Here is a 16,571-nt window from a genome sequence, read left to right as displayed (position 1 = left end):
GTCGCGTTCGGCCTTTCCAATACGGTCTTCGTCCATGAGTGGCTGCATAATCTTCCTGAATGCGCGCAGGTAACTGCTTAGTTCTGTGCAAGAGGGCATTGGTTTGTTAGCGTATTCGCGCGCGATGGCGCGCAAGTCCGCGAGCGCGTAGCGTCTTTTACCATCCCATCCAGGATACATTACCTTCACCTCATCTAAAAAGGCGCTGTAATTATCTACTGCCGCTTCTGGCATGCCTCCCCATAGTTCTCGATCATCGCGCGCAAGGTAGCGGATGATACCTTTGATGCGGTCGAGTCCTTGGAGTCCTGCTTCATCAGCAAGCTGCTCATATGCGTCAATGAATTCAGCGAGGTTGTCTGTAGTGCCGTCGAACTTGGGCGCGTTTGCTGTGCCGCGGATGGGCATTCTATAAGGCATTGCAGTGTGAAGGAGCACAGGCGCGCGCAAGGCGTATAGGGGTGGGAAAGCGCGCGCGCAAGGCGCGAGAATGCGTGACTAGAAATTGGTTAGCTTTTGAATATGCAAAGAGATTGACCTTTATGCGTTAAATAGTGTGAAGTGCGAGAAAGGTGCGCGCGCGAGGCGCACAGGCGTGGGAATATTGCGCGCGCGCAAGGTGCAAGAATGCGTGACTAGAAAATGATTAGCTTTCGAAATGCAAAGATATTGACCTGTATGCGCGAAATGCGCGGAACTAGATCTTGCTGACTGCTCCCCTCGCGGTGGGCTCCAGTTGTAGAAACTACAATACAATGAGGAACAAAAGAAGCTCCTGACTGTATCTGTAAAAGTTGTAAGGTCGCGCGCTGCCTAGTCTGCGTTACTTGAGAAGCAAGTGCGTTCGACCCTATAGGGGAAGTGAGTGCAGCAAGGATCTAGAAGTGTGCGCTTAAGCGAAGCGCGAGAAAGCGCAGGAGCGCGCAAGGTACAAAGGCGCGGGAACGCGCGCGCGTATTAGCGCGAAGCGTGGGAAAGTGCGCGCGCGTATGCGGAAATGAGAAACTAAGCTTAAGTAGTGATATAAAGCAAGATAAGAGATATAAGAGTGCAAAATGTAAAGGAATAGCTTTCTACTATATTCTGCTAAGTAGTAAGTGGGTAGTAACTAGTAAGTGAAAAGTAGGAAAAGTAGGTAAGTAATAGTATGTACTGCTGGCGCTTATATAGCGCGCCTAAGCGCGGTCAAGCGGAGCCGAAGCGCTACCGAGTAGGTATGTAAATATATATATGAGTGAGAATGCATGATAAAAATAAAGGTGGAACTATGCTAATAAAGGAAATGGAAATATACGCACTAGGGAGCTTGGTGGACAGTGGGTGGATGCATCTGGATGGCTGGCGCTAAAGGGCGCGCAAGCGCGGGAACGCGCGCGCATACATCGCGAAGCGCGGGAAAGCTGCGCCTCCTATAGGAATCGCTGTGGACAGTACACAGAGTGGTGCTGCGAGTTGGTGCTGTATAATCCCTAGTGGAAACTGCCATATCACGCCATGAGAGGCATGATTCTCTACACCGAACAACATGCGTGCGTTGGAGACACACCGTGTTCAACCACTAACCCCTTCAGCCACTCGACAAATAGCACCTCCTGCTCCATATCCTCGCCCAGCTCCTCCACCTGAAGTAAGGCACAGCTCGCGAGCGCGACGCGCACCTATGCGAGACGATGATCCTCGCTACTTCATAAACGCCTATGAGAAGTCAACACTTCAAAGAGAGGAACCGGTTATACAAGACATACCTGAGGCAGTGGGCGCGATTGAGGCTGCGGAGACACATGGGGAGGCTTACAAGGCTACAGTAGCTTGTAATGGTGAGCCTGGGACGTTCCATGAAGCAATGAATCGTCCAGACGCAGATCTATGGTACACGGCGATGACCGAAGAATTGAAGATCTTCGAGAAGATTGGCCTATACGAGGAAGTCAAACGCCCTCGTGACCGCAAGGTTGTAGACTCGAAATGGGTCTATAAAATTAAGCGCGGCCCGCATGGCGAAATTGAACGCTATAAGGCCAGACTCGTCGCGAAAGGTTTCACGCAGGTCCAAGGGATCGACTACACAGACACCTTTGCCCCCGTCACGAAGTTCTCGACGATTCGAGTCCTTCTTGCCCTTGCAGCCAAGTACGATCTAGATATACATCAGATGGACGTCAAGTCAGCTTTTCTAAACGGTGAATTGGATGAGGAAATTTACCTGCAGCTCCCTCCTGGCTTTCGTGACTCGTCGAATCAAGTTTGGAAGCTCAAACGTGCTCTATATGGTCTTAAGCAGGCACACAAAGCATGGTACAAAAGACTACGTACCGTCTTCGAGTCTCTCGGCTTCACACGCAGCAATGCAGACCATTCTGTCTTCTACAAGGTCGAGAACGGCACAATCATTATAGTCGCCGTCTATGTTGACGACAAAATGATACTGTCAAAGGATAAGAAGATGATAGATGAGCTGAAGAAACGGTTAGCAGCAGAGTACGAGCTTACCGATTTGGGAGAAGCGCGCTGGATTTTGGGAATGGAAATCATTCGCGACCGCGATAAACGCACGATCAAGCTGTCACAAAGCCGCTACATCGAATCGATACTCGAGCGTTTCGATATGGGATCCAGTCGTCCTGTGAATACGCCAATGGACCCTAATACCAAGCTCATCAAAGTGAATGAAGCCGAAGTCGATGTGAAGACTTACCAAAGTGCCCTAGGTGCACTGATGTATGCGATGCTTGCGACGCGTCCGGACATCGCGTTCGCAGTAGGTGCTCTGAGCAGATTTGCAGCTACCCCCGGACAAGCGCACTGGACCGCTCTAAAGCGTGTCTATCGGTATCTACGCGGGACCGTCAATAAATGTTTGACATATCAAGGGAAGTCAGAAACGGACTTACATGCGTTCGTCGACGCAGACTGGGCCTCAGATGTCAATGACCGGCGTTCGATAACCGGATATATATTTTCAATATCTGGAGGAGCAGTTAGTTGGAGTTCAAAGAAGCAAAGTTCAGTCGCACTTTCCAGTACCGAAGCAGAATATATGGCCGCCGCCGCTGCTACGAAGGAGGCCGTTTGGTTGAGGACCCTACTCAGAGAACTAAACTCCTCAGAAACTCCCCCAATAACTCTCCAAATCGACAATCAATCTGCAATTCTGTTAGCTGAAAATGCCATGTTTCACGAACGTACCAAACATATCGCGATCCGGTATCACTTTATCCGAGAAAAGTTGGAGGAAGGAGAGATATGCGTTGAGTATGTTCCCACGAACGAACAGATTGCCGACGTTTTGACGAAGGCACTTGCGCGCGAGAAGCATGGACGATTCATCGAAGGAATGGGAGTGTTGAACGGCGAGAGTTTGATTCGTTGAGTGGGCGTGTTGAAAGATTATAGATAAGTGATAACTTTGATTCGGACAACAACAAACAACACTCGCTTACATAATACGCTATGCGCTCATTAGAAGTTTTATATTACTTAGCACCTCAGTCTTCGACTATTGAGACTGAGGTATGATATTATTTATTTAGACTCTTTACTACGATACTGACTACTACTCTAGTACTTACTACTTTCGTTTATAGGTCAGCTAGTAGTCTCCAAGTCTTCGACTATTGAGACTGAGTACTTACTACTTTCGTTTATAGAATTCTTTCTGTCATTCTTTCGTCCATCGCATCCTCGAACAAAACGATCAAGCGTTTGCGATAGGTGATAGCGGGTGCGGCAATGTGCAGTGGAGGGAAAAGCCGATATGCATGGAACACGCCCTTGCGCGCGTATTCAGCGAATTTGCCGCGAGTTGACGACAACGCATTCGCAACATCCTTACGATGTTTATTTGAGATAAAATCCTCAAACGTTGCTAATAAAACAAGTCAGTATGATGTTAATGGACATATGATACTCACCATTGGGCGCAAAGCAGCGTGGTACCGAGTCCCAGATGACCTTGTTCAGCATGATTTTCTTGGCGGCTTTGTCAATCGCCATCGCCTGTTCTCCAAATAACTCGCACGTGACCAAATGCGTTGCCGTTTTCATGGACTGGCCAATGATATCATCCGATAGTTTGATGCGCGTGGGTTGAGGTGTTGACGACGTTACAGATTGCGAAGTTGAATCTTCGACTGCTGATGGTAGAGATTGGGTGTTGCCCTGCGGGCGTATGGCAGGGTACGGAACCATCCGTGGCGTAGGTGGCATCGCACGTCGGGCTCGCCTCGTTGTTTCCCTTGGCGGGCCCATCGTCTAAGTGAGTGGTAAGCAGGAAACGAATTGAAGAAGAAAAAGAACTTACATGCATCACATCGGTTGGCGGAATCTCACCTCGCTGGATCAGCGTCATCTCCGACGCGCTCGTGCTGGTACCGGTACCTTGAAGGGGGGTACTTGAAGGGAAGTCGTGGTTGGAGCCTTGAGGTAAGGGTCCGTAAGAAGAGCCCTGGGAGGGGCCCTCCGAGGACGAAGCGCCGTAGTATTGGCCGTGAGGGAAGCGGCCGTCGAAGTCAGTGTTCTGCATACTCCAGCCATATGATGCTGCGAAATCGTCAGAGTCATCAGTGAACGAAAGTGTGATTGACTCACATGTGCTCCCACTTGATATGGGGGTAGGAACTCCTCCACTGGCCGCATGCGCATCGAAGTTGAACTGAGACATACGCGGCTGCTCAGTAGGAATGTGAAGTTGGCCACTTGCTGGTTCGCCGGATGGATTGAGGCCAGAACCGCGTGGCGGTTTGGGGACTTTAGCTTTAGTTTTTCGCTGAGGGCCACGCTCACTAGGCATTCAAGTTGGAGGGGATGTAAGAGCGCATGCGTACATTTAAGTTGCGAAACAACGTAACGGTACATAGGGGGAAAAGAAACACAAACTTTACACGATCTTTACAAACCGGGAACGCGTGACGAGCTGATAAGATGATTTGACAACAAAAAGCAAGGCCATTTACTAATGAAGCGTAAAAAGAAGGGGGGGGGCATGGTCCGATAAGACGACTTATGAACGGGAGAAAAAGATATATGAACGGCCAGAGCGGGCGAAGCGCTTTATTGAACGGTCGAAGCGTGTATATGAACGGTCGAAGCATGTTACGGACGGGCGAAGTAAGGCGATAACAATCTATGAACAGTGACATGAGTGTCACTGATATTGATCAGTGAGTGGCGTGAACAACTTGGCAGTCACATAACATTGATAGTCACATACCATCGATAGTCACAACTGCGCACGCTGCTGGCCCGGCCACCCGCTGCGACGATCCTCCTCTTCGCCGAAATCGATATCGGAGTCGGTATCGGTATCGGTACCGGCATCCGTGAAACCACCACGCAGCGCACATGTGATGTTGTCCCTGTTTTGTGAGGTGCCAATGAAACGAGGGAGGTAGGGAACTTCGCCGGTAGACGCTAATAATTCACGTTTGGCACGTGATCCCAGGCGTTTTGAGATTATCTCTGCTTGGGTGGTGATGGCGCGAAGCATCTCGCATTCATCGTTGTAGACAGCTTGAATGTAATTCGTGTCATCATCGATTTCTGTGCGTTCACACTCAGAAAAAATGTTCCTAATCTTCTTCAGCTGTTCGTCCCTCAAATTGAGGCGGTTTTTGTTCTCCTCGTGGAGCGCCTGATTAAACACTGTCATGCGCTCCGAGTATTCGACCTGCCATAACGATGTCGCCACCTCATGGCGAGCAGCCTCGTGACTAGCGAGTACTGCCTTGAACGCTTTGTACAAGGTGTCAAAGCTCATCCGTGAGAGACCGCTGGATATTGCGTCCTCATGCTTTTGGACATAGATCATGTGAGAATTTGCGAATTTCTGGAACAAAGAAAAGAAAAACAAATACCTCTTGCAGTTGTTCAGATGTGAAGTCTGGTTCCCGTACTCGCCCTGTCACGCGGTTGGCAAACCGAAGTTCTAGTGGAGATGGCCTGGGGGGGTATGGAATATGCCTCTTGGTCGACCTCTCACGCAGGTAAGCTACTCGAGAAGGTGACTTTGGGGACTGTAAAATGTCAGGCTTATACAACAGACTATCCTTTACATCAGGAAGGTACGGAATTTCTTCCACCGGGGAGAAGTGAATTATTGGAGAACCTGAGGGGTAGGGGGACAGCTTGGGAGAAAGTGAACAGTCAGAGCCAGATAAGAGCTCAGTAGCCATGGTATTGATATGGGGTGACTCAGGGTGGTCAACCTTCTTAAAGAACTCTGAGGAAGTTAGTTCTACGCGAGTTGCACTACTTGATGTAGTGCTGGTGAAAGCAGGGCTACTTGGACGAGCAGGAGATGAGACTGGTGATGAGGACACAGGCTCCATTACTTAGCCTGGCGTGATGACTGTGCGCTGTGAAACGTGAGGTCTTCGGACTTTGAAAGACTTGTTACTTCCTGTAAACACTCACCGGCTTAAGTCTAAGCCAAGTCTACGGTACAATGTAAGTACTTCCATTGTTCACTTTACGATACCATACATACCATTGACAGGCTATGTCCCAACTGCAAATTGGGGGAATATACATCCATCGAGGCGCTTATCTCACATCTCAATTCTCCATCTACTTGCTGGCCATCCGACGCACGACCACGAACATTACCCGTCCCTTCAGTATTCAATCAAAGTGGTCAGATACCCGTCACTGGTACTTGTCACCCGCAATCTGGATACGTCTATGGTGTCGGTAGAAATATGCTGGATAAACTGGAAGACGATCAATATGCGCATCGACGGAAGATAAATCATTATTACCCTTTCCATGATGAAGGCGAATGGGAATTAGGGAAGTTTTTGGTGGAAAGCCTCACTCAAACTCAAATAACCAAGTTCTTAAAGTTGAAATGGGTAAATGACGGATATCGATCTAAGCTGTATTCCTCAATCTGATCCTACCTTCACAGTTTGACGCTCCGAATTGCGCAAGACCCTCTTTCACCACGAAAGACCACCTCCTGGATTGGATGGATTCACTACCTTCTTTTGCCCCGTGGAAAGTCTCCAAACTAGCATTTAAGGGCTATAAGACTGTCCGTCCTGTGGAGCTCGTTTGGCGCGATGCGCTAGAGGTCGTGAAGCAACTATTCAGTGACCCAACGTTTGCGAACCACATGACTTTCAACCCCTACGTCGCTAATGTCAAAAATCAACGTGAATACGGAGACTATATGAGTGCTGACATGGCATGGAAAATTCAGGTTTGTTCGCCCTCCCATTCATATACTCCTCGCTGAGTAACAGATTGATTTTTACTTCTAGGACCATCTCCCGTTGGGTGCGACTCAAGTCCCAATAATCTTGGGATCTGATAAAACACCCGTGACGCGACTTGCTGGAGGAATTGAGATGCATCCGGTCTTCGTCACAATCGGTAACATTGATTCTGAGGTTCGCTCCAAGGCAACATTGCGAGCTTGGCGCTGCGTAGCCTACATTCCCGTAATCAAGTTCCGCGTTCACACAGATTACCAGTCTATTCTCCAGGCCAGACTGTGGCACAAATGTTTGGACCTTGTTTTCGCCAACCTCAAGGTCGCAGCAAAGGATGGCTGCTTCATGCCCGATCCTTCCCGCTATATTCGCCATGTGTTTACGCCACTCATCGCTCATGTGTGCGACCTACCGGAGGCTACTATGATCGCCGCAGTCAGTAAAAACTCATCCCCACTAACTATGGCAACACAAGCGGATTTTGGGGATGGAATTCTCCACCCGCCCCGTACCGGGAAGTATACATTGCAGCTCATTGTGGAGATATCTCGACAGGTTGATCCCTGGGACCTCGACAAATTCCAGAAAGCGGCCAAAGCCGTTAATCTATCTGGAGTTCACATGCCATACTGGCGTGATTGGATGTTTGCGTGTCCATCCGTTTTCCTCGCTGGTGAGGTGCTGCACACCTGCCATAAGTTTTTCGCGGACCATCCGCTGAAATGGATCAAAGAAGCTCTAGGAGATTATGAGCTCGATACCCGCTTCATGGTCCAGCACAAGCGAGTTGGAACGCGCCACTTCGCAAAAGGCATCACACACGTTAATCAAATGACAGGTCGCGAGCATAGAGACATTCAACGCACTATCGTTGCGTCGATCGCAGGGGCCGTTCCACCCAGATTCGTTCGTACAATCCGTGCCCTTGTAGACTTCTTTTACCTCGCACAAAATCCGGTTCACTCCCCTGAATCACTTCAGTTGATGGTTCAAGCACTTTCGGATTTCCACGCTTGCAAGGACGCTATCATCCAGGCCGAGGCAAGGAAGGGGAAGAAGGGCGTCAAAGAAGATTTTTTCATTCCAAAACTCGAGCTTCTGCAGAGCTTCAATGGTACGATTCAGAAATTAGGCACTTTGATGCAGTTCTCCGCTGATGTGACGGAGCGGTTACTCATCACACACTGTAAGGACCTTTTCCCGCGGACGTCCCGGCAAATCAAAGACTTCACGGAGCAGTGCATACGGATTCTTAACCGCCAAGAGTCTATGGAAATGTTTGGCCTGTACACGCTGTTAACTTCTCGCGGGGCGTCACTAGTTAATGCAATATACGCCGAAGATGAAGATGTCACAATTGCCAATCCCGCACTCTCCTGGGTCTCCCGAGTTCTCCCTGACGAAGTTAAGTCAATACATGGTCCCCGACCAGTCCGCAATCACTTTCTCAAGGGTATTCTCTCTGGAGATGCCCTCACTGCTTTTCAACTCAATATCACGCCTGATTACAAATCGCTATCACCGTCTGACATACGCACGAAATATGCACTCTTGGGCTTTGAGCGTGCGCTCGCCGAATTCATATGTTGTTCCCCCCTTTCTAGTGGTGAAAATTCTTGCTGGGACCCCAAGTATGGGCGCTTCCAGGTATGGCACAAATTCCGATTGCAACTTCACTCGGCCTTCCAGCCGCGAGTCATCATGCCAAGTCGCGTGGTACAAGCGTACCCACCAAGCGATGATTTTCCCTTTGGAAATTGTGATACTGTTCTCGTGGAGACCACAGGCATTGATGGCAAAACCAGTATGTCTTTCATGTGCTTATGTTGTAGCCTACTGATATCATATACAGCGAGTTGCATCGCGCAGGTTCGACTCATCTTTCAACCGACAGTTCGACGAGGTTCCAACCTGGAATTACCATCGTGTCTCTCAGACCCACTTCTCTACGTCCAATTTTTCCACTTCATTTCCAGCCCTGATGATCGTCCTGAACTCGCGATGTGGACCGTGGAGCGCACATACACGCAGGAGGAAAACGGTAATCGCTGTAGGAAGGGGGCTGTCATACGAGTGACAGACGTGACACATGCGGTTGAGTTGATACCAGTTTATGGTGAGGCAGTGGCCAACAGTGTGTCCTCTGCGACTTCTTTGGAACGCTATGAGCGTTTTTTCCTGAATAATTTCGCAGACAAGGAAAGTTATCACACATTCAGTACCGAGTTTGTGTAGACAGTAGCTTAATCAGTACGCAGTGATTGTATCTATTACTATCAGCATCTATCATATCACAAATCACATCTTATCAACGGAAAACAACTGGCTTAAGTTTTATCAGCCAGATTTGGTGTGTTATATTGGTGTTCAGGCATCTCCACCAATCGCCTGAGTTCGCTACTGAAGTCGTAAGTGTTCGTAAGTGTTCGTAACGCGCGTAAGTTAAGCGTTCATTTCAGTCGTTTTGCAGATGTAGCATTGACAGTGCCCGATACCGATTAAAATGGTATCGCTGTCAAGGAAGAGGGTCACAGCTCTTCGAAGGAATGCAGGCAATATTGATCTGGGAACTTTGAACACCAACTTAAGCCCGCGATCGTTGTCAACTTCACTGCACGGTTGTGCAAAACTTGAAAGATTCATCGAGGACAACCTCAGAGTTCAGGCGTCCAGGCACCATCGGATAAGGTGAGAAAGAAGTATGTAAGGGGCTCCGCCGAGTCCAACGGTTAGAATGATGACGTAAGACATATAGACCTACGTGTGCCTCATACTAAAATGCGGTGAATACTGCAACAGCTCGGTCTCCTTTACAAAGCCTTCCTTCGCTCGCTGATTTAGCCTCAAAGCTGGCCTATAAGTAATCCCATCGCCATCGTAGTGCTGGCGCCCACTTTCTCTTTTCTAAAACACTACGTACACCAACCGAGAACGGTTCCGAACTTCCAGCCAGGCGTAGTGCACCAGGCGTTGCATATATAAATATTTTGCCCCTCGTGGCTATCTGAAGCATGTCCATCATATCTGGCATTGTATCAAGCGTCTTGGAAAGGACGAAGCCCGTAGCTCTGGGAAATGTCGAACTTCCTCTCATGGAAGGTGAGGCGCTGGCAGTCACCAAGGTCGATGGCAACGGTAGCTTTGGAAAATGTGAACTACGAATAGAAGGCATGACATGTGGTTCATGTGTAGAGGTAAGCTCCTCTCATACCGATGCATTATACATGTACTCATGGGTTGTAGTCTATTGAAGGCATGCTCAGGCCGCAAGCTGGCATACATTCCATCAAAGTTGCACTTCTTGCCGAAAGATGTGTGGTCGAGTATGACCCCTCAGTATGGACACCAGAGGAGATTGTCAATGTTAGTCCGTCGCTGATGCGTCAGGCGCATGCTAATCATTATCGGCAGGAAATTTCAGACATAGGATTTGATGCCACTGAAATACCAATAGCGCGGTCTGATATGATCACACTGCGCATATATGGCATGACATGTGGTTCGTGCACATCGACTGTAGAAACGGGGCTGCGTGGGATGCCAGGGGTGGTTAGTGTTGCAGTCTCGCTCACCACCGAGACAGCCAAGATAGAATTTGAACCAAGCCTCGTTGGCCCTCGGGAAATCGTCGAACGCATAGAAGATATGGGTTTCGATGCAATATTGTCAGATCAAGAGGACGCGACGCAAAAACAATCACTTGCCCGAACCAAAGAGATCCAAGAGTGGGCCAGTCGCTTCAAATGGGCGCTCACATTCGCCGTCCCAGTATTTTTCGTCAGTATGATCGCTATGCATGTACCATTCCTTCGACCCCTCGTCGGTTTTCATCTATTCAACGGTATCTATCTCGGTGATCTTATTCTTCTTGGCCTTACGACTCCTGCACAATTCTGGGTCGGTCGGAAGTTCTATCGGAATGCGTTCAAGGCACTTAAACATGGTACCGCGACCATGGACGTCTTGGTTATGCTCGGAACCTCTGCGGCTTATTTTTATTCGTTATTTGCCTTACTCTTTGCGGCGTTCAACACCACGCCTGACTACCGTCCTTTCATTTTCTTCGACACAAGTACCATGCTCATCATGTTCGTATCCCTCGGGCGTTATCTCGAGAACCGCGCAAAGGGAAAGACAAGTGCTGCTCTGACAGATCTCATGGCCCTCACACCCACCATGGCCACAATCTACACGGACTCTCCGACATGTACGCAAGAGAAACGCATTCCTACGGAGCTGGTGCAAGTGGGGGATACTGTCAAACTTGTTCCCGGAGAGAAAGTGCCCGCTGACGGGACGGTTATTCGAGGATCATCCACCGTGGATGAAAGCGCCGTCACTGGTGAACCGGTTCCGGCGTTGAAACAACCTGGAGACAGCGTCATTGGGGGCACTGTCAATGGCCTTGGGACTTTCGACATGCTGGTGACACGTGCGGGCAAAGACACGGCGCTTGCACAAATCGTCAAACTCGTCGAAGAGGCACAGACGTCCAAAGCACCGATTCAAACATTTGCGGATCGTGTTGCAGGCTTCTTTGTTCCCGCCGTCATCTCGCTCGCAGTATTCACATTTGCTACGTGGATGGTGATTTCAAATGTCATTAGCGAGGATGCGCTCCCAGCTATGTTCCACCGCCATGGCGCAAGCCGGTTAGCAGTTTGTTTGCAGATGTGCATATCAGTGGTGGTGGTCGCATGCCCGTGTGCTCTAGGATTGAGTACGCCGACTGCCATCATGGTTGGCACGGGTGTGGGTGCAAAGAACCAGATCTTTATCAAAGGTGGCAGGGCACTGGAAGCTAGTCGGTCGATCAAACGGATTGTGCTGGACAAAACAGGCACCGTCACGCAGGGGAAACTCACTGTTGCGGGTATGACATGGATGCCCCCGCGCAATTCCTCTGAGCTGTTACCTGATGACAACGTCGGCTCTCAATCTCTCTCGTTCAAATGTGCTGATGGCATTACTACGCGCGCAACTATCATAGCAATGGTCGCTGCCACGGAGGGCAAGTCTGAGCATCCTCTGGCGAAGGCAATCGCCGCTCATGGCAAGAGTCTACTTGCCGGTGCTGATGTCCAATCACCAGCATTGGACATCAAGTCTTTCGAGAGCGTGACCGGCGCTGGTGTGAAAGCTCTCATCTCATCATCTGGTTCCAATTATACTTTATACATCGGAAATGCACGGTTTATCGCGCAATCCAATGTTGTACAACTCCCTTCCATTTTGACGAATTACGAGGCTCAAGAGACCAAGCTCGGTCGCACCGTAATCTTCGTTTCTTCGTCCCAGGGCATCTTCTGCTCCGTTGCCTTTGCTTGCAGTTTCTTTATCGGACGCCCCCAAGCCCTCGTCTGCGCAGGCAGTCAAGGCACTACAGAGCATGGGCATTGAGGTGAATATGATGACCGGTGACGGGATGGTCACAGCTCTGGCGGTTGCCAAACAAGTGGGGATCAGGTCCGATGGTGTCTGGGCCAACATGAGTCCCAAAGGCAAGGCGTCCCTTGTAACCGATCTCATCAAGCAGGGCAATGGCGGTGTAGCAATGGCATGTGTCTCTACTTTGTTCGGATGACTTGAATTTGACCTGTGCATCTTATCCTTTCAGGTCGGTGATGGCATCAATGACTCACCCGCCCTTGTGGCTGCCACAGTCGGCATCGCCCTCTCCTCAGGGACCTCCGTAGCTATAGAAGCTGCCGACATCGTTCTCATGCGTTCTGATCTCCTCGACGTCGTCGCTGCGCTATACCTTTCGCGCAGTATCTTCTCGACGATCCGACGAAATCTTGTCTGGGCGTGTATATATAATGTACTTGGGATTCCGCTTGCGATGGGCGTGTTCTTACCCTTTGGGCTGTATATGCATCCGATGCTGGCAGGTGCCGCAATGGCGTTCTCGTCGGTGAGCGTAGTGACGAGTTCCCTGATGCTGCGATGGTGGCGACGGCCAGTGTTGAGCGTGATGCCCGGGGAGATGGTCCCTGGGGAGACATTGTTCGAGAGCGGGATGAATGTGTTGGATGATATGTGGGATTCGGTGAAGGGATTGGTGAGGAGGCGGAGGGTGGATGAGGGGTATAGCCAGCTTTCGATGGAAATGTCGGATAGTGTTTGAGTAAGATAGGAATAAGTTGGAAGTTCGGTTGTATGTGTACTACTTGATGTTGACTTGATGTATACCTAGTTTTTCTTCGTGTAGTGACTATCGTATTCAAGTTAAATTTATAAGATTCTGATGTGATAGTGACTCATATTTGTGGGTATTATTTTCGAGTATGTCCCAATCATTTGAGCAGTATCATGTCACAGACTCTTATCATATTCAAGTTTGGCGGCTTGGCAGGTCTGAGGTGGTCGAGCCAAAGTGACCCTAATTGTCACCATGATATCGTTGAACCTGCCCAGCCCGCGAGTGGCCCACGACACACCCTCTGACACGGCGATTCTGACTTCCTTCAGTTTCATACTGGTGAGTACTACGCTATTATGCATTTTTGTGCATCATATTGTTCAACGTGATAACATTCGATGCACATGGCGCTGTCGGCAGATAGGCCGTGAGCGCTAGCTACGGCCGGCCCACCCGGTGACCCTGGAATTTCCGGGTCCATTGACGCAATGTGCTACAAGTTTGTCATTGCCCTTCCCCGATTATCATAGTGTAGTATGAATCTACTCATGCCGGTTTTCTACAAGTATACTTGAAGATATCTAATCCCGAAGCTACGAGTTAGACGCGGGTGCTCTCAAGCCAGAAATAGTATATCTGTTAACCCAATGCTTTGCAGGGTATCAGCTTATCACACTATTAAGGGTTCAAGGTCCATCTGGTACCAGCCGCCACACGTTCCTGCGCACCTGAAAGGAGTCATCGTCAACTTACGAAAGGTATGATCAATTATTCTCATTTAGTACGAGTTCCTCGGGGTAACAACTTATTGCCTGCTTCTTCTGTTGACCTCCACAACCTTGTTCACTACAGATGTTTCGGATCCCAGATGGACAATCCTCTGTGGAGGTAAACCTTGTTCCTTGTACACGATACATGACCTGACATATAAATTGAATCGCAGAGTTTTTATACCGCACGGGGTGACGGAGAAGACGACCTTCCACCTGGAAACGTGAGCAAACAGCAAGTCAAGCAGGCGATTCAAGATATCGCAGATTCAATACTTCGTGACATGCCCCTTCGGTTGCTGAATACCGAAGATGGAAAAATCTATGCTCGCTCCGCTCTCATCACGAAATTCGAAGAGTCGAATATATTTCGCTGGCTTCTCCACCTCACAACCACCAGGTCTGCTCTGGAAGAAAAGCAGTACATCCTTAAAGTGGTCAAACCCTTCTTTGAATATACCATGCTCTCTCACAGGTGGGAGGGCGACGAACCTGGCTTCAAAGATATCCCGCAAGAGGGGGTCTATACACTTTCTACATCGAGATTCGACAAAGTTCGTAATCTCTGCGATAAGGCGCGCAGTCGTGGATTTCGCTGGACGTGGATCGACACATGCTGCATTGATCAGGGGAGCAGCGCCGAAGTACAGAAGTCCATCTCGTCCATGTTCTCATGGTATCGCGGGTCGGCACTGACGATCATCTACCTCTCTGATGTCGTGGAATCCAGCAGTCAGGCACTTTTACTGAGCGAGTGGTTCCGGAGAGGCTGGACTCTTCAGGAGCTGCTTGCCGCCAAGGTCATTCGGCTCTACAAGAAGGACTGGACTCCATTTTCCCCAGAATCCAACCACAAGAACGTTGCTGAGATCCTGGTTGCGTTAGAATCTGCAACTGGGATACAGAAAAGTTACCTCAAGTTCTATTCCCCAAGTGTCGAGCACCCTCGAATGAAGCTCAGATGGGCTCAGAATAGAGTGACCAAGGAGAAGGAAGACGAAGCGTATTGCTTGATGGGAATCTTCGGATTCACTATGTCAGTTACCTACGGAGAAGGTGATCAGGCATTCTCTCGACTTTTGATGGAGATCATGAGGCGCACGGGAGATGCGACTCTCCTCGACTGGATTGGGCAGCCTTCCACTTTGAACACTTGCCTTCCTTCCTCCCCGAGTTGTTTCTCGAACGCTCCTTTCGCAACTATGGAAATGTGTTTCGACACCCTCCCTCATCCTGTTTTGAGCTTTGCGTTGGCTGCTAAGGTCGTCTATGTGTTTAAAAAGGCTATCCGCAGGGCAAGAAAGTGAGATTTTTTTCAATTTAAGTGCGTGTTTGTGCTCATATGTATTATGTTCAGCTCGTCTCGTGTCCGGAATGGTCACAACACAGGTCAGGAGCTAAGCGTTGAGATGTCTGACGACGATGGCGCACCACACATTGCAAAGACCACAAGTAGTCAGAGCATTTTTCTGCTCGGACGATCTACAAGCTTTCCGTTTGAAGGGAGCGAGATGATACCCCTTGCCAGACTGCTTGAGAAGCCCCCACGGCCATACACTCTTAACGCTGAAATTCACATCACTGTGCCGTGCTTTGTGCATGAAGTACTGTCGCTTTACTTCACACCGGTCTCGGGGTCATACTCTTGTTGTGCAGACGGCATCCGACCATTCAGTCTTGTCACCTCCGAGAATTTGGAAATATTTACACCTGACCGCCATTCCTCATCTCGTTATCTGCTGGCACGAACCTGGGATCCACGACTGTCTTATGACTCTTCGCATGTATACCACATTACCATGCCGCTGCTTCGTCAACGACTCAAGAACCAATTCTTTGCGATCCTGCTAGAACGTCTTCGCGATGGCCGGTTCAGAAGAGTATCCACAGGAGAACGTATTGTTGCGGAGCTTGAGCGATTTTCCCCGCAAACGTACGGAGTACGGTTTCTTCATCTTCAGTGATACAATGATGTGTTATATCCCTTGGCGCGTCGCCAAAGTCTTCGCATACATGAATTATTCTGGTATATCCAAGCCAAGCATTATCTTTAAGATTCATAAACTGATACATAACTTAACATTTCACCGAAACCTCACTCTGTTCACTGCATCATTACTGACATACATAAGATATTATCAGTTCGCCTGGAAGCCGCATTTATCATGTTTATCATTTGTACGATACAACTACGATATTTTGTAGTTAGCGAGTACACTGGACATTCGACCGCTTTTACTTACATGTGTGAATTACGAGTGTCATGAGGCGCTATCTGGGCCCTGGCGCCGCATCTGCCCCCCGGAAAACCTGATCACAGATAGTAACTAGCAAGTGCGCGCGGCTTCAAGGAGAAAGGCACGAGGCTTTCCGAGTCTGGTCCCTTTTCTAGTAGGCCACCTAGTAGATCGTTCCAATAACGAACAACTTCACTACGAGACGTATTAA

At 49.2% G+C, this 16,571-nt stretch overlaps 5 protein-coding genes across 5 annotated transcripts; 3 read left to right on the top strand and 2 right to left on the bottom strand.

Moving 5' to 3' along the window:
• Positions 1-3,641: 3,641 nt before the first annotated feature.
• On the bottom strand, positions 3,642-4,789 carry F5891DRAFT_1180886 (uncharacterized protein; the record flags this gene model as incomplete). Its single annotated transcript, XM_041365994.1, has 4 exons — positions 3,642-3,865; positions 3,912-4,251; positions 4,301-4,539; positions 4,588-4,789. The coding sequence occupies 4 exons, from the start codon at positions 4,787-4,789 to the stop codon at positions 3,642-3,644; spliced, it is 1,005 nt and encodes a 334-aa protein (XP_041233441.1).
• A 429-nt stretch (positions 4,790-5,218) lies between these two features.
• Positions 5,219-6,326, bottom strand: F5891DRAFT_1180885 (uncharacterized protein; the record flags this gene model as incomplete). The annotated part of the gene is made up of 2 exons (XM_041365993.1): positions 5,219-5,788; positions 5,853-6,326. 2 exons carry the CDS (start codon positions 6,324-6,326, stop codon positions 5,219-5,221), a joined length of 1,044 nt encoding a protein of 347 aa, XP_041233440.1.
• Positions 6,327-6,695: 369 nt separating this feature from the next.
• On the top strand, positions 6,696-9,446 carry F5891DRAFT_939415 (uncharacterized protein; the record flags this gene model as incomplete). The annotated part of the gene is made up of 5 exons (XM_041374222.1): positions 6,696-6,848; positions 6,905-7,198; positions 7,260-7,610; positions 7,767-9,015; positions 9,064-9,446. 5 exons carry the CDS (start codon positions 6,696-6,698, stop codon positions 9,444-9,446), a joined length of 2,430 nt encoding a protein of 809 aa, XP_041233439.1.
• Positions 9,447-9,962: 516 nt separating this feature from the next.
• On the top strand, positions 9,963-13,447 carry F5891DRAFT_1160889 (E1-E2 ATPase-domain-containing protein). Its single transcript, XM_041365243.1, has 8 exons — positions 9,963-10,405; positions 10,455-10,574; positions 10,623-10,710; positions 10,732-10,760; positions 10,791-10,860; positions 10,882-12,477; positions 12,542-12,768; positions 12,829-13,447. Exons 1-8 carry the CDS (start codon positions 10,223-10,225, stop codon positions 13,336-13,338), a joined length of 2,823 nt encoding a protein of 940 aa, XP_041233438.1. The 5' UTR covers positions 9,963-10,222; the 3' UTR covers positions 13,339-13,447.
• Positions 13,448-13,937: 490 nt separating this feature from the next.
• Positions 13,938-16,365, top strand: F5891DRAFT_997469 (heterokaryon incompatibility protein-domain-containing protein). The gene is made up of 5 exons (XM_041378439.1): positions 13,938-13,983; positions 14,037-14,111; positions 14,206-14,241; positions 14,297-15,426; positions 15,481-16,365. The coding sequence occupies exons 3-5, from the start codon at positions 14,206-14,208 to the stop codon at positions 16,085-16,087; spliced, it is 1,773 nt and encodes a 590-aa protein (XP_041233437.1). The 5' UTR covers positions 13,938-13,983; positions 14,037-14,111; the 3' UTR covers positions 16,088-16,365.
• Positions 16,366-16,571: the final 206 nt, after the last annotated feature.

Source organism: Suillus fuscotomentosus (genome assembly GCF_016647785.1).
Source record: "Suillus fuscotomentosus strain FC203 chromosome Unknown F5891scaffold_2, whole genome shotgun sequence".
In the NCBI taxonomy this organism is placed as follows: domain Eukaryota; kingdom Fungi; phylum Basidiomycota; class Agaricomycetes; order Boletales; family Suillaceae; genus Suillus; species Suillus fuscotomentosus.
This window is presented reverse-complemented; position numbering and strand designations above follow the sequence as displayed.

Excerpts from the sequence above, each read along its gene's own strand:
- F5891DRAFT_1160889 (XM_041365243.1), top strand. The coding sequence starts at position 10,223 with ATGTCCATCATATCTGGCATTGTATCAAGCGTCTTGGAAAGGACGAAG. Across the intron at positions 10,406-10,454 it reads CATGTGGTTCATGTGTAGAG|TCTATTGAAGGCATGCTCAG; the intron begins GTAAGCTCCTCT and ends CATGGGTTGTAG. Across the intron at positions 10,761-10,790 it reads TGCGTGGGATGCCAGGGGTG|ACAGCCAAGATAGAATTTGA; the intron begins GTTAGTGTTGCA and ends CTCACCACCGAG.
- F5891DRAFT_997469 (XM_041378439.1), top strand. The coding sequence starts at position 14,206 with ATGTTTCGGATCCCAGATGGACAATCCTCTGTGGAG. Across the intron at positions 14,242-14,296 it reads ATGGACAATCCTCTGTGGAG|AGTTTTTATACCGCACGGGG; the intron begins GTAAACCTTGTT and ends ATTGAATCGCAG. Across the intron at positions 15,427-15,480 it reads GCTATCCGCAGGGCAAGAAA|CTCGTCTCGTGTCCGGAATG; the intron begins GTGAGATTTTTT and ends TATTATGTTCAG.